At 51.7% G+C, this 23,646-nt stretch overlaps 1 protein-coding gene across 1 annotated transcript in view; it reads left to right on the plus strand.

Moving 5' to 3' along the window:
* Positions 1-23,646, plus strand: part of SMOC2 (SPARC related modular calcium binding 2) — a 136,932-nt gene that overhangs the window by 60,777 nt on the left and 52,509 nt on the right. The window contains exons 3-7 of the mRNA XM_045544735.1: positions 549-655; positions 1,578-1,677; positions 7,144-7,191; positions 9,993-10,043; positions 11,591-11,665. Coding sequence (XP_045400691.1) covers positions 549-655; positions 1,578-1,677; positions 7,144-7,191; positions 9,993-10,043; positions 11,591-11,665 — 381 coding nt within the window. The remainder of the gene's footprint in view (positions 1-548; positions 656-1,577; positions 1,678-7,143; positions 7,192-9,992; positions 10,044-11,590; positions 11,666-23,646) is intronic.

Raw genomic sequence — 23,646 nt, forward strand, 5'->3', positions numbered from 1 at the left:
ACAGAGACCAGCCATGCGCCATGGGTTCCTGGCAAAGGTGGCCTCGGCATGGGCAGGTGCCCTGGCTGCAGGTGTGTGTGGAAGGCCCCTGCCAGGTGCCCCAAAGCCCCTCCCCAGGTCCCTTCCATTTAGCAGTGATGTCTGGACCTGGCCCCAGCTCTGCGTCTGGCCTTGACCCTGCTGTGCTCAGACGGCTGTCTGTGGACCGGCAGAGCCAGCCTGGGCCTGGCCAGACAGCCGGTGGTTCTCCCTGTCCGGGGCCCACCCTCTCCCCAGGGGCCAGCTGAGCCTCAGTCTCCCTACTCATCCTGTGTGGAGAATGATCTGCTCCCCGCCCCCAAGCCCCTCTCCAGCATAGGAACAGAGCTGCCCGCCCGGGGCACCTGCTGTCCCGCGGAGGCTCTCCTTGCTGGGAGCCGCTCTGCCTGCGAAGCCCCTTCCAGCCTCCAGGTCCTTGACGCGTCTGTCACTCAGGCACTTGCGTCTCACGGTGCTCTGTGCCCTGTCTTCTTGCCATTGCATGACCTCTGCCCTCTGCTTTCCCGCAGACATGTCCAGGTGTGTGGCCGAAAGGAAGTACACCCAGGAGCAGGCCCGGAAGGAGTTCCAGCAAGTGTTCATCCCGGAGTGCAACGACGACGGCACCTACAGCCAGGTTACCCGCGCTGGGGAGTCTGCACCGGCGGCTAGGGAGGGCGGAGCTGGGGGTGGCCTGGAAGGACAGGACTATTCTGTGGGAAATCACCCTCCGTATTTTAGGCGTTAGTTCATAACGAGCCCGAGTGGCATAAACAGACGGGCAAGTAAATGTCCGTGCTGAGTCCTCAGCTGGCTCCGGTGCTCCTGCCATCCGCACCTGCCTCACCCTGCGTTTACCTGCGGCAGCTTCCTCCTGTGACCTGCTCAGGGCTGAGAGTTCAATTTGGGTGTGACTGTGATGATGGAAGCACACGGAAGTCACACGGCATCTGTGCCAGCAGTGAGCTCCCAGGTCCGAGCCTAAAACACAATGCTAGCTAACACGGCGGCAGGAAAACAAAAGCGGAACCACGCCTGTGACCCCCAGAGAATAACGCCGGTTCTGGGCCTGCAACGGTCGCTTGGCCTTTCCAGGACAAGAGAAGGAGAGAGCAAGAGGCCACAGAGGGAGGCTGGTGCTAGGGAAGCATCCGGTTCTCGCCGGTGGTGTCTGGGCTGGGGGTGCTGGACGCCAGACCCCTCCCACTGCCCCTGCCGGGGACCCACGGGGGCCTGAGCTAGTCTCCTGGCGGCTTCGGGCCTCAGTGTCCCCAGTCATAGGACTAGCGCTTGGGTTGCATCTCAAGGGTTGTGAGGCCTAGACGCTTCCCGCTGCCCGGCACGTGCCAGCAGCTCGGACGCTCCGTCGGGGAAACCCTGTGGTCTGGGGCGGCACCCTGTCCCCACTGCACACGCAAAGCAGCGTCAGGGGCGCTGGGTGCACCCACACCCGTCACCTGCCTGAGACGATGCTGGGGGGTCAGAGTCAGCCTCAGAGCAGGAGGGGCTTCCTGTGCCGACCCCAGGAGAGCTCACCCCGCCCTGTCCCCTCCCGGCAGGTCCAGTGTCACAGCTACACAGGATACTGCTGGTGCGTCACGCCCAACGGAAGGCCCATCAGCGGCACGGCCGTGGCCCACAAGACGCCCAGGTGCCCGGGTAGGTCCGAATCGACTTCCAGAGGGGAACGTCCGCGGGCATTAGGCTGCCGCTTCTTCCCGGCCTCCTGCCCGTGCTGCTTCGTAACTCCGAAGGAGAGGCAGCTGGGGTGGACTGGCAGCAACCGTGGGTGGGGGTCACGGACGGAGCCTACAGCAGTGTGCAACGCTGTGTCTGAGAGGAGAGAAGCAAAGGTGTGTGTGTGTGTGTGTGTGCGGGGTGTGTGTGTGTGCGTGTGTGTGTGTGTGTGTGTGTGCGCGTGTGTGTGTGTGCGTGTGTGTGTGTGTGTGTGTGTGTGTGTGCGCGCGCGCACAAGGGCAAAGGGCAGCTCGGCCAGACACTTGCTCTGAACCACGGTGGGTGAGATTCCAGATCTTAAGTTTAAAAATAACCCAAGTCACCAGTGGAAATGACCAACTGTCTTCTTTGGCCAAAAAAGTGAAAATTTCTGGTTTCATATGTATGTTTTCAAAGAAAAAGTGGGTCATTCTTCATTGGTCAACATCCAAATGGTTTATTTGTGTTATTTTGTTACTCAGAAGACGGCTTGATGTACTGAAAGTAACCAAATTAGCAGGATAAAAATCTACAAAATGTTCTCTTTTCCTTTATTATTTTATTGAAAATGCTACAGATGATTCATATCATTTTCATCTAAAAATAATCTGCAGCCCAAGTTTGATTAACTTGTTGAAGAGAGTTACCCAGACCATAGAGCCGTCTGTGAAGAAATTGCGTGATCTGTCCATCCAAATTCCTCAGTTATACAGATTAAGATAGGTAGCATATTTCATTATATTAATGTAACAGCTAAAGTGCAAAACACTGTTCCTAGTTTTTCCTGTAAAATATAGAAACATTTGCATTTAGAGTTTACTTTTTGACTACTTTTCTCTTTAAGTGGCAGGCGTCTTGTAACTGGGAATTCTGTTTGTGATGCAGACATTCTGAGCAACCCAGAGCCCGGCACAGGTTAGACTCAGGGCGTCTACAGCTTCCGTGAGAACAATGAGATCTGTAATTCACGGTAACATAAAGCCGGATATTTCAAGTGACTGGTCATTACTGAAAGGCCTTGGGGTGTGCAGCTCGTGGAACTAAAAATATATTTATTTTTAGAAACTGTTCTATAATCCAGGGCCTAAAAATTGCTGAAAATGTATTTTTAGTAAGCCAACATTCACATCTAATAGTTCTTTTACAAATTCCTGGGGGAGAAGGAAAAGCAAACAGGACATGACGAAGTTGGCCGTGGTGTGTGCCGCCCACTCTGGAGGGCGCTCTCACGTGCTGTTTCGTTCCTTCCGTGTAGCAGGGCGTGAGCTGAGCCTTGTGCTACGAAGGAGAAAGCAGCGTGGACTTCTATTTTTGTGATTTTAGTGATGCCATCTGAAAAATTAAGAAGTGTCCAAAAGAACTTCCTTAGAAAACCATGTGCAAAATCGGTTGAATTTCGTGCAGTCTCCAAGTATTGCTTTGTCTCTGGAATCAGTGAACTGTTCACCTGCGTTATTTTTCCAACCAGGTATCGGCAATGTTTCGCTACATAGAAATGGTCCATTTATTTAACTACTCATGTTGGTTTTTGGTTCAAGGAGTGGATTAGGGAACAAAGAGCCCTGTCCTTTTGCTTAAAATCTGGTACATACTGTGTGAAAACTGCTACTGAGTAGGGAGCCGAGTGTCCCGGATTAAGCGTGCTGATTTGGGGGGCAGTCTCCCCCGGGGAACCTGCTGCAGGCAGTGAGTTTCCGCTCGGCCGCGCGGCTCTGGCTACAGCCTGGACGTCGGCTCGGCAGGGGTCACCTCGCACCTGCTCACCTGGTTCTGTGACTAATATGCTCCGTGTCTCCCACAGAGTGGCGGAAACTCTCTAATCCACAGCTGCTGTCGGGGTTTATTATGTGCACTCGTGGGCATGGGGAGCAGGTGTCAGTGCTGCGAACACTCTGGAAACCTTGTGGGTCTGTGGGGAGTCGCTGAGGGAGTTGGAAACTTCAGGGGGAGTCAGGGGAGCCCTGAGCGTACACCCTCCTCCCCACACGTGAGGAACCCACAGCCTTCCCGTAGTGCAGTTTAACTTCTTGCAGATGTGGACGCGACCCTCACAGATAATGCAGAGAAGCAGGACACAGGGCACCGCTTTGCCCGAGACTGTGACTAGTTCCGTGGGCCACAGCTGCCATCTGCAAACACCAGGGAGCTCAGTCTCTGGCTGACACGCACCCAACCATGAGTCCGTCCACGCTCAAAACAGACCAAGTTCAGCTCCAGCACTGGGCGAGGCCCTGCAGTGGTCCAGCACACGGACAGACGGGGGTGCGTGTCACACACAAGGGGGGTCCAGCACACGGACAGACGGGGGTGCGTGTCACACACAAGGGGGGTCCAGCACACGGACAGACGGGGGTGCGTGTCACACACAGGAGTCCAGCACATGGACAGACGGGGGTGCGTGTCACACACTGGGGGCGGGTCCTTGCGGCAGAGGGGGATTCTGTGGTGGGAGGGGGCTGACCTGGGGCTCCTCTTCCTGCCCTGGGTGCTGTTGTCCCGGGTCGCGGGGGTCACTGGTTGATAACAGTCCATCGTGGGTACATCTGTGTTTTGTGTACTTTTGTGTGTGGGTGGAAGTATTTCAGAAATCAAAAATGTTCAAGCTTGCGAACACCCCTGGGAGAGGTAACACCCGGCTCGGGTTCTCTCTAGAGACACATGTGTGTCTGGCGTCCTTTCCTGGGGATCCTTAGAGCGGAGCTGGGCAGGCGCTCAGGACCGGCGGGCGGAGGTGTGAGGACAGCACCCTGCGCCCGGGGAGGGTGGGAGGAAGGGCAGGGCCGAGATGGCGGGACTCACGTGTACGAGGGTGCTTTGGCACCGAGCGGTGATTGCCGAATCTGGCTGGATTTGAACCAAGTGCTTAGCACTGCGCGACTTAGTAGCGCATCATTCCTCCCTCAAACCAGAGTCGTTTTCCTCACGTTGTATTTTGTGGTTTTCTGCACCGGAAATGCATACCCTCATTGCTGAAATAGCCACACCTTTTAAACCAGTATCAAAATGGGGTGAGATCTCATGCACAGCAGAAATTCAAGTGTGTCCTTCGGAACACAAGCCAGAGGAACGTCACTTGGTGGAGTCCTTGTATCTGCGAACAGTGATCAGCACTGAAGGTGGCAGCCAGCCGTGGTTTGCGGAACCGTCCCTGCCTACCCAGCGCCCTGCATGTCACCTCTGGTCTCTGCACCTGCATCCGGGAACCTTGCTGTGGCAGACACTTGGGGTCAGCATGTTCCTGTCTCCAGAGAAGTAGAGTCGGGATAGGAGCAGTGTTTTGTCGCCGGATTCACGTTCGATTGCACGGTTGCGCTGACATGCGGAGAGTGACCTGAGCTGTTTTCCCGTCCTTGAGACCCAGGCAGGGAGGTCTGGGGACGTCCTCGGTCCCCGGGCGGCTGGAGGAGGAAGTGGATCCTTGTCGGGGTCTCCCCAGATTGTGTTGCAAGACACTTGGCTCTCGGAGTCAGTTATCAAGGGACAGACACCTGGTTCTGTTTTAAAATTATTTCTTATACATGGAAACCAAAGTGGAGACATTCTTGTATGGGCTTATTGAAGTAAATACCGACTGAATTTCGGAGCCCGACGGGCGAGATGCCGCGCTGCTCGGCTCAGGGAGAGTCGGGCACCCGTGGGAGGCGGGTCCCTCCGGGAGTCGTACCCGCAGCCGCTGGCCCAGTCTGAACCCGCGGTTCTCACTGCGCTGCCTTTAGCTCACTTAATCTCATCTCAATTCAATGGAAGCTGCCTCGTGAAGGTATGCTAATTATTATTTAGCATTTTCACATCTCATTCACAACATTAAAGCCTACGTAGTTATAGTCATAAATATTAGCAAAGGATTATTTCCAGTCAAAAGGAGAAGATATTTTTTGACTCATTTCCCAAACACATGATCATAACAAACTGGTGACTAAGACACGTGAGCTTGTTACGGAGGCTGGATGGGTGAGGAGTCGGCACGAGGGGAGACACAGCCCAGGAGCGTCTGGGGCTTCATGAAAAGGCCACACAAGACCCGTGTCGCGCCCGGGGTTCTCTCCGGAAGTGAATCCCTGTGTTTTGAGGCCTGGATGTGACGTAGCATTTCACCAAATGGTGACAGCAACGGCTGGGAAGTAAAGGCTTGACTCGGTTTAGAAAGTACCTAGAACGGGTGGACAGACAGAGGAACCGGGAAAGCCATGCTCCTTTTTATCCATCGGGAACACCAGATTTTCACACGTGCATTATCTGGCCGTTTCTCAGATATGCAGCCCCGGGTGGGGGTGGGGACGCCGGCGTCTCCCGTATAAATCCCGTTCAGACTCCCGGGGTTGGCGCTGCCTGAGAACATGGCTAGAAAGGAGCGTTTCAGGACGGTCGCATGTGCTCCCGTGAGTCACCTGCTGAGCCGTGCGCTCCCCCCTCGCTGTCCTCGTCAGGACCTGGGGGACCTTAGGGGACCTTAGGGGACGAAGGTCGAGCGGCCGGGCTGCTTCCGGCCGTCCCAGGGCCTCTCCACAGTGATTCACTGCGGGTAAATTTCCTGCTATGTTACTATCACGTTTCCAAGAAACAGGATAAAAACACCCTCAAAAATGTCATAAACTTTATATCTTTCATGTACCTGCTAATCTGTACTTCAATGTCATATTCAAAATTGAAAAAAAATAAATTTCCACTTCTGAGATGCTTTTGCCACAGAGGGTTTTACCTAGCATGTATGTGGCCATGGTAATTCTAAATTAATTCTGAACAGAACATTCTGAACTCATCAGCAGATAAACTTCTAATTAATTCTGAACAGAACTTATTTTAATTTCTTTGAGTAAGTATAATAATGATGAGGGAACAGAAACATGCCCTATAGCAGTTTAAGTCTATTGGAAAAGAACAACACTTTATAATATAAATATTTGGCATTATATTAGTATTAAAAATTTTGTCACAAATTACTTAGTATATTTTCTGTGCTCCAATACAAAAAGATAGTTCCTCAATTTTCATATCTATAAATCCGAATCCAACTAAAATGAGGTTGTTAATTATCTTTAGTCTATAACATTATATGATTATAACATTGCCTTTTTACCTAATGTACTTCAGTACCCAGCGTGGTGAGGGATGTTAAGGTTAGGATGACATTTTCAGGCGAAGGAACTGTAATATTTTGGCCAAAGGGCCTTGTAGACGTGTCCCACTACTCAGCACAGGAAGCAGAATCTGATCCTGGGTGCCCCAGTCCAGGGCTCATGACTTAGGGGGACCTTGTCCCCTCAGGGCACCAGGCAGCTGACAGAATTTAACTAGAAACTGCCAGAGCACTGTGAATGAATCAAAATGGAGCAAAATATTTGCATAATGTATTTTCTGATAACCATTAGATACTCCAAACTAATTTCGTTCCTTACTTCCCTCTTTTAGGTTCCATAAATGAAAAGTTACCCCAACGGGAAGGCACAGGAAAAACAGGTAACTATCTTCAAATGAATTTCTGTGATGATATAGAACATCTAACCCAACCTGTGCCTTAAAATCACTTCTTAAGGTTAAAACTTAAACATATGCCAGTAACGCCAGTGAGGCTGAGACAGCCTGTTGGTCCTTTATTCATTCAACAAACGTTTATTCAACCCTTGCTGTTGCCAGTTACCTTGCTGGGGGTTGGGCATACACTCTGCTGGGAAACCCCAGGTCCACGTCGGGGGTTCTCCGACGTGGCTTGTGTTGGGACTTGCGTGTGAATGCTGCCGGGTACCACCTGGGCCACGTGGGCCAGAGCTGGCATGGAGGGCTCAGAGGTTCAGCGTCTCGCCCCACACGGAATTCTGATGTCTCGACCCTCCCTGCGAGGAGGAGGGGTGCTGTTCCCATCTGTGGCAATCACAGCCTCTGGGACAGACAAGAAGGAAGAGAGTAGTTGACCAGTTTCCTCCTGGAAACCACTCTGTAGCCCCCGGGCTCGTGTCTCAGTGGCAGCCGCACGCCCAAGACCTGCCGGAGGGTCCCCGCCTTGCTCTCTGCTGTCCCTGGCTACTTCCTGCCCCTCCAGGGACAGTCTGCTTTCCTCTGGCCTCAGCCTGGGAAGTCAGAAATTGCTTTCCAGACAAAATGAGGTTAGGTTTAATTACCGAGATCTTTGACACTTTCGTCTTCTCTGACGTAGGCTGTGGTGTAGGGAACCAGTGACAGAGAGACAGGAGATCGGGTCTGTCCTGCCCGATCTTGCACATGTAGGAACCCGGCCGGCACCGTCCCCGCCCTGGGAGACCATCTGTGACACGGTCTCTGTGTTATTAGGACACAGAGGTGAACAGGGACAAATTGGCAGGGAGAGAATCCGGGGTATCCAGAGGGCTCTCACTGGGGGTTCAGAGGTGGCATTTCCACAAAAAAGGAAGTTTTTACCAGGTGTGACACGGAACAGAGCAAGCCTCCTAGTTGAGGAAAATGCCTCATCTCTGAGCTCATGTCCCTGTTGCACCTGCCGTTACTTTCCAGCTGAACATGAGCTCACGGTGGTTCATATCGTGCCCACGGCAGGCAGATCCTGGACCTGCCACAGGGGCACAGAGGTGAATCTCAGCAGCGAGCAAGCGTGTGGCCCAGACACACGCGTGCAGAAGGGAGGCTTGCAGAGCCGAACGCACAGCTGGCTCGCAGCCGGGCGCGAGGCACTCAGCAAACCCTGACAGAGAAGAAGTGAAAATCTCGCAGCTCTCCAAGACTTTTGTTTCAATTTCTTAAGGCCGAGTTTGGCAGCTGCCAGGGTTTGCTGTGTCGGGAGAGAGATATTCCGGGTCGGGTGTGGAGCGGCACTGAGCGGACCAGGCGGAAGGGGGAGGAGCGGGGAGAGGCTCAGAGCGGGGGGGACCCTGCGCGGCCCCTCACTCGGCACGTCCTGGGGCCATGCCCGCCCCTCACACACAGCGTGGGCTGGGCCTCCCCAGTGGCATCGCCCCAGTGAGTTTGGGAACAGGCTGGTGGACCCTGAGTGGTGACCTGCTTAGGCCTCAGCAGACACACGCCAGCAATAATGTATTTGATTCTCGTCTTCCCAAAACCTTTCAAATATGTTCTTCTAAGACATCCTCTTATGTTCTTTTAAGACCTGTAATATGTCAAGTATGTTTTAAATATGTTCCCCATTTCATTGCATTTTCTTAGAAGAAGATTGCAAAATATTTAACAGCAAAATATTTCTAGTTGGTAGCCATTATCAACGTTAGACTTGGATATTTCAAACAAGTGATTTTGCATCTTTGTCAGCATTTTGACAGCTGACAAACTTTTCTCAGTTGTTCAATATTAAAGACTTTTTAAGAAATCCTTTTTCAGTTTCCCCCTAAAAAAAAAAAAAAAAGCCTGCTGAGAAACTTCATTTTCACTCTTCAGACGGCTGTGAAAGTACGAATTGCAGATCCCCCAACAGCCCCGGCAGCTGTCCTGTCCCCACAGCCCTTCCGTGTATTTCTGTCCTGAAATCACTGAACGAGACCACAGAGCACCTGGGGGAAAACAATTAGGCTGATTCTTGGGGGCCCCACGAGTGCCTTGTGGCCGCCTCCTGGGCTGGGCCCGTGTCGGGGGACTCCCGGCTCACGGACCTGTCACCTGTGAGTCTCCAAGCTCTTCACAACCTTAAATTTCCCAGGGACACCAAGGGTTCTTTTCAGTTCATTAAATAAAGAGTCTTCACATGAAAGTTGTGGGTGTGGCCCACGACACGGGTGTGGAGGTCCCTATAGCCCCCTGCACACCTCCCTCCTCTCTGACCCCTCCACCCTGGCCCCCGTGGTCCCCACGTGGAACCTCGGGTGCTCACACGTGTCAGCCACGGTAGCTGTGGAGAGAGGGAGGGCTGAGGTGTGCAGAGATGCGCAGGGAGGGAGCCCCGTCCACGGTGCTCTAGGCCCCGCCTTTCCACCAGGGACAGCGGTGCACTGGGGGTGTGAGGCTCCGGCCCCTCCTCCAGCCAGTGTCCCTTTACAACATCTAGTGACCCGAGTTTGCGGCTTGTCTGACTTGACATCCCTGCCCTGTTGCTGTTCTTCCTCATCCAGCCACGTCCCCTCCTCGTTGGTCTCCGTAGTTTGGAGCCACGTTGACCATTTCCCTCCCGCCCCTGCCTCAGCGCCAACCTTGCGTCCGTGCCGGGGGGGGGTGGGTCTGGGGGGCTGCGTGCGAGTCCTGCATCCATCCTGTATGCACACTTACTTCCCTTACTCTCATAATTGTAGTCTCCTTGCAAATCTTTTCCGTTCTGAATTCAGATGATGCCGCGGCTCCGGCGTTGGAGACTCATCCCCAAGGAGATGAGGAAGGTGAGCTGGGGGGGACACGGTGGCGGGAGGGAGGCGCGAGGGCAGGCAGGCCGCTGGGCAGGGAGCGTCGTCCGGGTCGCAGCTGCATCCGGAATGGCCCTAATAAGCCAGAAGGAAAACACTGCTCGATCTCACCTGTACACAAAGTCTGATAAACCGAAAGACAAAACTCAGATACGCAGGAGCAGGGAGTGGAAGGAGGGGCCGGGGAGACGGAGGCCGAGGGGACCGAGCTGCAGCTGTGCAGGACGAATGAGCCAAGGTCAGAGCAGGCGCAGCACGGGGCACACGGTTCGTGGTGACGTCCGTGCACTGCGAGTCTCCAAACCACACGAAAAGCAGCTGCATGAATGGCACACACGCTCATTTGCTTTACTGCACAAATTATCTCCCCACACCCGTGCATATGCAAACACCGTGTGGTGCACCTTAAATATAGATAATACGGCAAACCAATGAGCAAAAACAGATTGCGTTTGGCCATTCCCAACTTAAGGAGGACACCCACTATTTTTCCGGATGACTTTGTGTCTCAGGGCTTTCAAATGTCACTATGGTGCCTTTATATAAAGCAGAGCGCTGAGGTTTTTTTAAATAAAAACTTCTTAGTTGACATTTTACAACTTGGGTAACATAAAGTGTATAGTTCAAAGGGCTCAATAACACATGCCATTTTCTGTTACTGTTTCCTATCTTCACAAGAAGTCAAACAAAGACCAATTTCCTGTTTGTACCTTTCATAAATTGTCTCAAGTATTTGCAAAGGTACAACAAATCCTCAGAGCAAATGGGGACAGGATCTGAGGGCAAAATATAAAAAATACACATTATGAATAAATCACAGACTGAAATACAGAATCACACGGTGTGCTTTGCAAATAATAACAATAACAGCTAATGCGTGAAGTGTGTCACAGCGTGTGCTCCTGCTGTCACCTAACTGAGCCGCCAGGTGCCAGTCCACAGATGAGAACGTAGAGGTCATTTGACCAAGGTCATGTGGACGGTGAATGGCAAATGGGTCCCACTTGGGGTCTGTGTTCTCAGGCATGTGACAGTGACCCTCTCCAGAAACACCCAGTTTTGTTTGATAAACGATGTTACTACAAAGATGTGTGCCTGAAAAATGTTAGGCAGATGTTATATTTTACATATTGCATCTTGTATCAAATTTTTACCTGAGCAAAAACCCTGTATGTTATGTGTGAATAACCATTTTTGCCATACAAGGTTATATTTTTATATATTTGGACACTTTTCTAACATCCAATTCTTTTAAAGTAAAACCTGTCTGGATCCAAATAGCGTGTAATTACACTTTTGGATAAAGAAAAAATATGCTAAAATAATATCTTAAAATGTATATTATTATTTTCTTTGTCTTATCCATATAATCATTTTAACAATTTCTTTAAAAATACACAATGTATATTCATTCAGTTCATTGAATTTTTTGGCTTTTAGGCTACCTGCTGAAATCTTTAATTGAGGACTTTGTGCTTTCATAATGAAATAAGAATAATCATCATTTTATTCTGATTCCCTAGATATTGCATCACGGTATCCTACCCTTTGGACGGAGCAAGTTAAAAGTCGACAGAACAAAACCAATAAGAATTCAGGTAAGATGGGGCCCAGTGTCACTCTGTAAGAAGTGATTTAATAGGTTCAGAAAATGGTTTTATTTTCTTGGAATTCAATGTATAGTGCAGTTGATACTTGAGCAAGAAGGGAAGAGGGACGTCGTCCCTAGTGGCACAGTGAAAACTCCACATGTAACTTGGACTCCCCAAAACTTAACTGCTCACAGCCTGCTGCTGACCTGAAGCCTTACCAACAGCATAAATGGTCATTAACACATGTTTTTTGTGTTATATGTATTATGTGTTGTGTCGTACAATAAAGTAAACTAGAGAAAAGAAAATGCCACTAAGAAAATCATAGGGAAGAGAAAATACATTTACTGTTCGTTAAACGGAAGTGGATCATCGTGAAGGTCTCCAACATCATCATCCTCACCTTGGGTAGACTGAGGCATGGGGGTCTTCCTGTCTCGGGGGTGGCAGAGGCGGAAGGAGCCTGTGTGTGTAAGTGGGACCCATGCACTTCAAACCTCCGTTGTTTAGGGCCAACTGTGTATCTGTTTCCTTGGCTACTGAGTCATGAAAATACTTCTTCCAGCTTGATCACCAAAATATATTTCCAATTTTGGCATTTTTATTAAATTTTTAAAATTCTTCAAAAGATTTCTCTGTATGTGCCAAGCAAACTATAGTTTTAAGTATAAAAATGTAAATATTTGTTAGTAAGTATTTGCTTTTGACTTAATTTCAGAGATGTCAAAACACTTGGTTAGTTTAGTTTAAAGTCCTCCAAATTGTGTGGATTGGATTGGCTACAAACCAGTGCTTGGTAGAACTTCTACCTCTTAAAACTGCCTGTTTCCATGCTTTATAGACAAGCAGTAGGTTGCTTTGTCTTTGGTGAGTGATTTTGACTGTTTTCATGAAAACTGACTCCCTGTAGTTTGCATCTGAGCCCTCGGGTGATTGCTGGTGTGTTTCCTCTGGCCTTTTAAGTTGAGATTTCATAAACTCTCACTGAATGAACGAGTCATCCAGGTTCGAGGCATTCAGCTGGTGAGGAAGCACAGAATTAGCAACAACACCGGTTTTCTGTGATCAGCTTTGAATGGAAAACTTGCAAACACATGGAGGAAGACTCCGCTTGCAATAGAGCTTTGTTATCTGCAGTTAGCTGTTTTCCTTCAAAGTATATTTTTAATATCTACTTATAGAAAGATAAAAAGGTTCAGGATCCTAAGAGTAGTTTCTCTTTTCTCCCACCTGTGCCCCTGACTCACACATCCTTTCAAAGACTGTTGAGGGGAGACACCTGAGTCCTGATATGTCACCAGCCACCACCACAGCACCCTGTGTGGTGGGGTGTCACAGCTGCAAAAGGTGACATGAGTGGCTCGTAGTGGTGCCATCGGGGGTTAGGCGGGGCGGGTCCCGTGCGTGCTTCCTGCGGGATTTCCACCCACGATGTCCCTATCGTCACCTCCCACCCCTGGATGGCGACCGCTTAGCTGCACCTTGTTACCCGTCAGCGATTTCCCTTCGTCCTGGGCTGCGGTGGGACAGGGCTAAGTCCGGGGGTTTGACCATCACATACATGCATACGAATGGCAGGAAAATTAAGGACATGTTTATAGAATTTATATTTTTCAGAAATGATTGTTATGAACAAATATTCCCTATTGCGTAAAGATACTAACTTCTATGCTTCTCTTATGAAATTCAGAGACTGAGTTTTCTTCCATTTTGCCACCCTATTTTCAGAAGTTCTCTTATTACAGTTGCTTCTGCACCATACAAATCAGTCTTGGGACATGTAACTTAGAACACTGTATGCTTTGGATTTACTGGTAGATTCTGAAAGCAACATGGCAACACCTGAACGTAACTTGAAAAACAAATATAACATTAAATATAGAACTATTATAAACACTGGCACTGGAAATATACGTTTTTTAAAAAAGAAAATTTAATTTTTAGTGGGACACCATTTCGGGTTTGGCGTGTTGAGTTTCGAATTAGCTCGGGGAGGAAGGGGAGGAAGGAGGCTGCTGGGTTCCACCTCTCACTCGCGGCGGCCAGATTTCCGAGCATTTGCAAGACCTGCCAATTACAATTAACCAGTAAAAACTGAGCAGGCTTTTAGTATTTAGCGGGATTGAAAAATGATGCTTCAGGAAATTCCAGTTTACACAAGTTACCCTGCACTATAATTTGATTTAAATCAGCCCAAATGAGTGGAACACAAAAAGATGACATTGAGTTGATTTGTAGACACGGGGCATGAAATTGCCGGATTATGTATTTGTTTGGTGCTGGTTGTCCAGCTACATGTTCTTCCTAGGGTCTGAAGAAAGACCTTTTTGGTGTTTTAAGACATTAAACATAGTATTTAATTTATTAAGTTTCAACAATGAGATGGGAAATGATCGCAGGGTTTACAAAATGACCCCCGTTGTCAGTGAAATTCCAACATCAGGATAATCTCCTTTGTTTTAATTTTTATGTTTAAATAACGCTTTACCTGATAATCAGCTGTGGCAGATATAGACACGGTTTTTTAACAAGACATAAATAGTCTGTGACTTGTTTATTATTCTGCATTTTCAAAAATTTGCTTAGCTTGCAGATACTCTTTCATGTTTTATAAAAAAGGCCACATGAGAAATGCATTGCTTGTTTGTTTTCGCTCATGTCTCTTTATATTAGCTAAAAGTAGTATTTTTCCCATAAGTTTTTTTAAAATAACACAATATTACTTTTGTTACCACATACAGTACGATTGTCACGCATCGGACCGTGGAAGGAGCGTGTGCTGTGATGGTGGGATCCTGTGCTTTGCAGCACTTGGTCGTAGCAGTTTTTTTCTAAAAAAAGGGACCACCCTTGCAAAGGAAAATAAATTGCTCCTAGTCTATGAAAAATTGCACATGGTAGCTACCCGATAAATATTTATTTACTAAATTTGTAATAAAGAGTTCTACCTTCATATGTTTCGTGGGTACTCCAGTGGTATCTGCCTTTTTTCCCCCTAAAACAAGCTAAATGAAACAAACAAAAGTAACCAAACGGATAAATAACTAGAAAAGAGAGGTAATTTAAGAGCCACTAGAGTTTGACTATTGAAACTATTTTGATTGAAATACATATAAATATAAAAAAATATTCTCCTGTTGGTTCATTCAGTAAGAACAGCACCACTTTCACTATGTGAATCAACATACATTAAATAAATGAGTAAAATCTGAAGTTGCTATTCCCCAAGAACTCATTGCTCATTTTTCCTATCGATATAAAATTGAGTATTATTTTTTTACTATCTTGAATCATCTTATTATTTTCAGTTTTATTATTCTATTGGTAGAATATATACAAATTAATTATAAGCTTTTATGAGATAAGATGTTTTGCAAGGTGGTTTTAATTATATAAAATGTATTCATATATCTATTTAGTAAACAAATATAAATCTACTTGGCACTCCTTTCCTGTGGCACACTGAGAGATTCCTAGATTTCTGCCCAACTTCCTTCATAGCAAATCTAGAATATTTAAGAGGGGACTGCAATTTTTTTCTCAGTTGGACAATCTATTAATATCACAGGGTTACAGGTGCTGTTCACAAATCACAAATACCAAATGCCTAGAGTTCTACATCCTGTTTGTAATAAAAAGCATTTTTCTTTAGAGAAAAGGCACGTGATCAGGATATTTTAAAACAAATGTGGGGATCTGGCCTATAGGGCCGGGGCTCGTGTGACAGTTCCTGTGTCACCAGTACCGGTTTCCACCGTTCGCTGCGTGACAGGGCCTGTAAGAAGGAGAGCCCAGACAGAACGGGGAGGTTTGAGGAACGTGGGTGGCCTCGTGAAATTTTGGTAGGGAGATTATTCAGTGATTGTGTCTGTACTTACATGTGCTGTGGGCTCCCCCCATGTCACGAGCTTTCACAGAAAAACAGAACACGAGGGCCTGGTGGCCGTCCCCACAGTATTTCAGTGCTGTCATCTTCCGCAAAGTTCCGGGAGCCAGGTTACCATCACCTCACTATTTTTACTCCAAGCACAAAGATTTCTTAAATTCATACTAAAAAAAAAAAAAAAAAATCTTGTCTCAGTCTCACCGGTTACTAATAATCAGTGTTCTGGGATCCGCTGTGGGTCTGCACGTGGCACTGAGGCGCGTGTGAGAGGAGCTAAGAAACAGGTGCGTGAACTCAAACCACGTCTGTGAAAACACTTCCTTCTCCACTAGGGAACTGGAAGCCGTGGGCTGGGCTGGCCCGGGCCTGGGGGGCCCTGGGGGGCCCTGGGGGGCCGTGGTAGCCTCGCCTGCTTAGCCTCGGGTGGACAAGGTCGGTTGTGGGACCTGCAGGGCCGGAAACCACGTCTGATTGTCGGGACAAAGGGCCAAACGTGGACCCTCACTCCGCCGGCCCAGCTGGTGCAGCCTCGGTGGCTGGCGGTGGCAGGCAGCCTGTGTCTGTGGCCTGCTGGCCAGGCCAGCTCAGCCTGATGCGAGGTGACTCTGTGGCCTTTCAACTCAACACCGTGTGCCCAACCGTGACGCGGCGGTCGATGCTGCCAGGCGCTTTGTCACGGGGCAGAAGTTCGTGCCTCCTCCTCCGAGTTTGGTCCTTTGGGGTCCCGGGTCAGGGCTGAGACAGGTCTCACTTTGCCTGGGCAGCCTGGAGTTTCAGGTGAGTCCTCTTTGGCCTTTTTGAAAGCACCTTTCTGTGCGGTCGGTGGGAAACCAAGGCTGAAACGGGCCGGGTGGAGAAGGGGGTGCAGCCCCCGGGGGGGCCCAGCCGGGCGTCTGCTGCCTCCCGCAGACCCCGCACTTCCCCCCTGGACGGGCCGTGTCGCCAGCCAGCAGGGCGAGAGGCCGAGTGCTCCGCGTACTTCCAGTTGGCGGGAAGGAAGTTACGTGTTGGCAGCTGCTAAACAGGGACCAGAAACCCGGGCGCTGCTCTGTGTCCACCTGCCAGCGCCACAGCTCCGAGGGGCCGGGGGGCCTGTGGTGCAGGCTCCAAAGCGGGTGACCGTCGGGCAGAGGTCAGGGCTGTCTGGACACGTAGCTCCCAGCGTCACGCAGCTTCCGACCAGCAGTCAGGCGGGGATTACTAACTATTCCCTTCCCTCGGCGAGCACGGGGAAGCCGGTCCCCAGCTCGGCCAGCTCACAGCGGGACCTTCAGCAGGTCCCGAGCCTTCACCCCGGATGCTCAGCCCCCCTGTGCCCAGCCACGGGCTCCAGCGGGATTTGGGGGCGGATTTGTGGAGTCCATGGTCAGAGGTCCCACTCATGCCACGGTAGGTAGTGCGGAGCCTAAATCACGCCTCCCATGGGGTTTGAACAAACTGGGGTCTGTCGCTCAGGGCGGAATGCCTTCAGACCCAGGCCCGACCAGATCCAGGTGCGCAGAGACCCCCCAGGCCCCCCAGGTCCCCCAGGCCCCCCAGGCACCGGTGTGGGGGGGGGAGTGCGCGGTGTTCTCACTCACTGGCTCTGAGGGCTTCGTGGGCGAGGGGAGGGGAGGCCTGTGAGGTTCCTCCCCGGCTTGGTCTCCGCCAGCCGAGCTGCACCTGTCTGGGTGGCTCGAGCCCCTGCCCGGCTGGCTGGCGCGTGCCCGGCTGTCGGATGCCACGGCGAGGGCTGTGTGGGTGGGCTGACATTGCAGCCAGCCGGTCGCCCCACAGGGTGGGTGGCTGCCCAGGTAGGGCTGAGGGTCCCACGAAGCCAACGTGCAGTTCGGCAGGGGGTGGGGTGGGCAGACTGGCGGCCTGTGCCTGGGGGCCCCGTTTTAAGTCAAGCCCTTCGCCTCCCCGACGGGGACCCTGAAGTGCCCACGGGCTCCAGGGACTGGGCGGGGCTCCCTGCAGGGGTCAGAACACAGCGGGGGGTGGGGTGTCTGCGGGCCGGGGAGCAGCGACTTCTCTCTGCCCGGAGGCTGCGTGTGGGCCTAACTGCTGCCGCTAGGATGCCAGCGGCTGTCTGTCACCTCAGGTGTCTTCAGTGTCACGTGTGCTCGGTTGCGTTTCTGCCCCGTCGGAAAGGCCGTTGTTGTGAACAGCTGTGCTGTGTCCGGGCAGCCTCGTTGTCACTGACTTTGAAAACCTGGGTGGTTTCCATGGCTGCGGTTCCTCCCCGCCCACACCGCCCCCCTCGGTCAGGGCCCCTTCAGCATCCCCAGGAGGCGGGGGGACGGCCCTGGGTGGCCGGTGTGTGGCTGGTGTGTGGCCAGCAGGCGCACCCCGTGGCGGGAGCTCTTTCTTCCTCGGGGCTCACGGGGTGCAGCTTCACACAGAGAGTGGAATCGGGGTGTTGAGGTCTTATTTCATTATTTATTTCAAATCTGAAGTTGGCGGGAAGCGTTTCTGTTTCCCTCCCTCCAAGGCTCTTCGGAAACCCAGGGGCCCTTTGGGGCCGGAGAGATGAGCCTCTGCCGACCTGGGAGCCTGTGCCCCCCCCCCCCACCTCCCGCTGCAGACCGCAGGCCACGCCCGACCCTCCTGGGCTGCGCCAGCCTTTTCGCTTACTGACCTTTCACATTTTGCGTGTGAGCTGGAGAAAACATGGAGCCCGTGTTTTGCCGTCTGTGAAAATCCTCCTCCTTGGGAGAGAAATGTGCCCCCCTCCCTAAACCGTCAAAAACGTCTCTGTTTTACATCCAGGAAGACATCCCGATGTTCAGGGTGCCCCACGGCTTTATGGAACCCCCAGTGGAAATGCTTTTCTGCTGTATTCAGGGCTGATAATTTTTGTTTTATTGCACATATTAAAGTTAGTGCCAAAAGATAATTATCTCTGGATTCTGCTTTAAATCATGCTAGATTGCATTCCCTCGGGGAAAATAATACAAAATGTATTTGACTTTTCACGAAGCCTTTTCTTTTCATTCTGTTTTTCAATATGACATTCCAAAACATCAGCATGCCAATTAGATTATTAAGTTATAAAAGTTTTGATCATTTCAGGACATTAAAGTACTGTATGAAAAGAAATCGAATACCTCCTCTTAAGCATGAACTTTAAAAGTGTATTATTTAAAAACATTAATTAACCTAACTAAAATAATGCACCACTGAATTATCCAATTTTCCTAATTAAAAAAAGGGAGTTTTAATTTTAATCATATTTAATTCTCAGATTTCAATATTCAATCAAACTGTGGCCAAATAATCAGGACGCAGCCTTGCCACATAAGTGCAGAAGATCGTGATGAAAGCAAGATTAGGTCTGAGCTGTTTGAAAACATACATCACATGTGTATGTACAGGCCTTGAGCTCTCACCATGCAAAGAAGGATATTTGACTGACTTTATTTTCCAAAAATAAATGAGATTCAATTCACCATTAAATTTACGAGGTCTGATATTAGTTTCCTTTGTAGAACCATAGCTACAGTTATATATATAATGCTTACTATGCACCAGGAAAAGTATCGTATGTTTTAATGCATAATATGCAATCCAGGTCTTAAAATAGCCGTGTGAGCCTGGACCTACTTGTCTTAGGTGAGAACATTTTTCAAAATCACCACATGCCTGGGCCTGGGTTGAGCCCAGATCTGTGGCTTCAAACCTCCCCCCTGGTGCACATGGGACAGACGTGTTTAGCTCCTCAGCCAGCAGCCTCCCAGCCCGGAGGGCGTCTCTGTGGCCACGGCTGGAAGGGGGCTGGGTGGCACCTGGCTGTGGATGCTTCAGTGTAATGCTGACCCACCAGGCACGGGCATTTCTCCTCTAGCCAGGCCCGTGCTCTGGGGGGACAGGGAGAGGTTCCAGGTGTGACCTCACAGCAAATGGCCCAGGGCAGAAGCTGTGAGGTGCGAGGACAGGAGAGCCACAGTGTCTCCACTCTTGACCCTGCAAGCAGAGAGGCGTCCTCCTCACTGTCTGACGCAGGCGGGACCCCACGGGCCAAGGGGAGGAGAGAGTGGCAGGTGCCCGCGTGCCATGAGGACGTGTCAGGACACCGTGTGCCCCAGACACCACAGGGAGCACAGGGAACTGAAGAGACGCGAGGTGTGTGTGTGCCCACTGCTCTCCGCCTGCTCGGAGCCTTTCTCCTCACGGGAGTTGCCATCTGTGGCTTCAGGCTCCCCTGGCGCTGGCCGGCACAGAAGGGGGTCCTGGCTGGTTCTGGGCTCGCCTGTGCGGCCCTGATGGCTGCCCGTCCCCTGTCTGAGCCCAGGCGTCTCGTCTAACACGGCCGGGAGGGGCCACGCCGCAGCAGAGGCCCAGAGCTCCGTCTGGCTTGGTCCCTCGGCCGGCGTGTGGGAGGGAACCAGCTTCCGGCTGCGCACTCCTGGGATGGGTACCCGACTTCACTGGTGACAAGAATGCGGGAGATTTCTTGAGAATCTTCTGTGTGTGTGTGCGCACGTGTGTGCATGCGTGTGAGCCCGTGTGCGTGTGGAGCACTGGGTGCTGGAGACTGCGATGGCGGGAGAAACCGCACTGAGGCTTCCCGCTGCGGTGAAGTTCCCGGGGTGGCATTTGGAGGGAAGCAGGGACCGAGTGAAACGCTTCCTTTTGCTTTTCACACTTAGGAGTAGCAACTTCACAGGACAGACTTCGCCGTGGTTCTGTGTGATCACAAACAGACTGTGAGGTGATCTGAGTTATTCTCAGACTCCCCAGATACTGAAGGGGTGGAGGACAACAGACATTGGAATTGCACGCAGATCACGTGCTTTGTCAGACATTGCAGGCTGTGTATGGACGCCCAGGGGCACGTACAGGTGGCCGGGGGACTCCCTGCCTGCACAGGTGACAGGCACATCGCTGAGGCTTCCTGAAGTACACGAACTTCCTTCTTAAGATTTTATGACAAATCCTTGTAATAGAGGACTTATCTTCAGTTTGCATGCTTGTGGGTTTAATATGCTTTAAGAACTGAAATTTTTAACTAAGCTACAAAGTCTCGAAGGAATCTGCAGCCTTTGTTATTAGTATCTTAATGCTTCCCATGCGGAGCTGGGCGCTGCGGAGCGCAGTGTGTGCGGCACGTCCGTCCTACGGGAAGACCCGCGGTGTGAGGGGGACTGTGGGAGGATGTTGCGACAGCGGCTGGCTGGTGGCCGGGAAGCAGGAGAGGGGCCGGCGTCTTTATTTACAATTAAACCCTTGACTAGGAAACATTCTCTCTAACCCCATGTTTTCACCTTGTGTAGCGGAGCTGCTGACTACATGTGCACAGGGTCACCTGGGGGTCCTGTCGTAAGGCACCTAGGGCCGGCAAGGGACATGTAAGCCCCCAGGTGAGGCCGGTGCTGTGGGTCCGGGGGTGACAGTCTGTGGGGCCAGGCAGGTGAGACACAAGGAGTATGAGAGTTTGTCTCAGCCATGTGGGTAGCAAGTGCCTGTAACCAGAGAAAAAGTGATTCACGTAAAGAACCTTTGACCTATTGACACGGTGACCCCTGCCTGCATGTCCTGGTGTCCACACCGCGGTGTCGGGACCCGTCTCTCCCTCCCCTGGGTCATCAGCTTGGCTCTCGTTGGGATCCCTGCACGGGGGAGCCTGACAACAACAGCCAATATGGTGGAACTAAAAAATAATGAAAATTCCAGAACCTATTTCCAGTGACGGTCTTAGGTCATATGTCCACCCCGAACCAGCTACAGTGACTGAAGGGGCAGGAAACACTCACTGGCCATGCTGGGACCGCATGTCCCTCTCTGGAGCTGGTGGCCCCGGGGCCTCATGCCCACCATGGGAGGAACGTGTCGCCCACTCGGGAAAGAAATGCCACTCTGTCCCCCGCAGCCCTCTGTTCCCTGGATGGACACGTGATTTCTATGGCTCAAAACCCTGGTTCAGGGACAAACCGCTTCACCTGGCACATGGGGGCTGGCGAGGTGACGCAGGGCATCGGCCCAGGCCCGGGAGCACCTGTGGGGAGGCAGGTGGGGAGGGCCCTATAGGCCAGCCTGGTGTCCCCGGGTGGGTGGCAGGGCTAGGGCAGCAGGTGTGGGGTGGGACCCCTGTGAGTGGCACAGGTGGCAGAGGTCACCCGAGACTGTGGCATTCCGTGTGAGCACCAGCATTGCCACCAGGCCTGGCGGAGTTGCAGAACATTCCGGTGGCAGTCGCATCACAGAGGTGACGATGTGAGAGGGCACGTTTGAGGAGGGTGAGGGCGTCTGCCTGGAACATCCGCAGGCATCCTTAGAGCTCAGGTTTCTCCTCAGGCACCAGAGTAATTCTGCTCAAATCACAAGGGAAATGCTGCACCTCGCGTGCCGGCAGTTGGCGTGTGATGCCGCAGGACACGGGCAGATGTGAGCTGCAGCCGCTGCACCCGGTGCCCTGCCCTCCCTGACGGCCGTGAAGCTCTGCAGACCCCGTGGGAGGAAGGCCCTGCTCCTTGCAAGTCAAAACAAACCCTGCACATAACGTTTGCACAGAGGCCGGCGTGAGGCCGGCGACGGCCCGTTGCATAAACCAGGGCCGAAACCTCGCCTTATTTGGTGGCTTTGGCCGGGGTGCCGCTTCCTGTGGTCCCTGCTGCTCTGCACAAGTTAAATATTTAGAATCTGTCCCGTTTGCACGCGTCTGCCGAAGTGTTTCTTTCGGCTTCTCCCTGTCAGGACGGGCCTCAAACTAAACAGGGTCCTCAGGCCGGGCAGGAAGGGGGAAGTGTCTGGGGACAGCGCGGGCCGTGGGCGTCACACCCCTCCCAGGGTCAGCGTCCGCAGGGTGGGGTTCTCCACCGAGCTGCGGGGTTTGCAGCTGAACATTTAAAACAGTTACTCTGCGGCTTACAATGACAGCAGATGTCAGGGTGTAACGTGAGCATTAAACATGCATTTTTGACATATCTTTAATAATGATACTTTCCTGCTTAGTTTCCCCTCCTGAGCCTTGTAAGGGTACACACCTTGATGTATTGCAGAGCTGTTAAAACATTGCTGTAACTTTATGGACGACACTGGTGCAGGGGGCGGGTGGCGGACCTGGGGCTGTGGACAGGTAGGACAGGGAGCATGTGGGTGCAGGGGACAGGTGACCCTGGGGATTCCGTGTCTTGGTGACGTTGGAAGGCAGAGCCGAGCCTGGGCCTGTCTTCACCGCGGGAAGCAAACACAGGCAGGACCGTCTGAACCCGCCGTGAACATCCGAAGGCTAACCCAGGCTGAGCAGCGGGAACATGTCACGTAGCTCAAGGACACTGTCGGCCCCTGGGGACACCTGTGCCCCTGGCTCATTCTCATCAGGGATGCAGCGCTTGGCGCATTCCGGAAGCTCCTCTGTGATCTGCCCGGAGACCCGCGCCTCTCTGGTGCAGGCCCGGTTTCCGTGGTGATTGCCCAGCTCTTTCCCCAGGGTCATACTCCAGCATGTTGGTTTCACCGACGTTAGGGCCTCATGACCGCCAGCCGAAGGCCTGGCGTCCTCCCTGCCGGCCACACGCAGACAGGCGGTGGCCAGTGTCAGCCGTCGGACACTGAGCCAGGGGCCCCGGTCTCACAGCGGATGTCCCCTGCCTGCCCGCCTCTGGTCAGGTTCCAGCCGCTCAGACTCAGCTGTCCCCGCTGCCCAGCGGGGCCGGTGACGGACCAAACCCACACGGCTGTGGCGAGGCCCGAGCGGGTCTGCGTGTCGCACCCGGCACACACCCCGCTGTGTCCCTTTGCCGTGATGTGAGACCTGCTATGTGCTCATTTAAATATATAGAAAACACAAAATTCTTCCCCTTGAATAATTCCAGTTTGTGGTCTAATTCAGCAGTTCCCACAGTTTTCGATGTAATAATCCCTTTATACTCTTAAACTTACGGAGGATCCCAAAATGCTATTGTTAACATGGTTCTACCCGCCCGTGTTTATGATCGGTGTTAACGCCGAGGATTTAGTGCTCAAGGACACATCCCGCCAGGCCTGCGATGGCTGGTGTCATCACAGGTCACCGGGGACCACACGCTGTGAGAGTGACAGGGCAGTGGACACTTTGACAGTTTCAAAACCATAGTTCTGACCTCACGGAACACCTCAAAGGGCCTAAGGGACCCCAGGG

This window comes from Lemur catta, chromosome 2 (assembly GCF_020740605.2).
Source record: "Lemur catta isolate mLemCat1 chromosome 2, mLemCat1.pri, whole genome shotgun sequence".
NCBI classification, from domain to species: Eukaryota; Metazoa; Chordata; class Mammalia; order Primates; family Lemuridae; genus Lemur; species Lemur catta.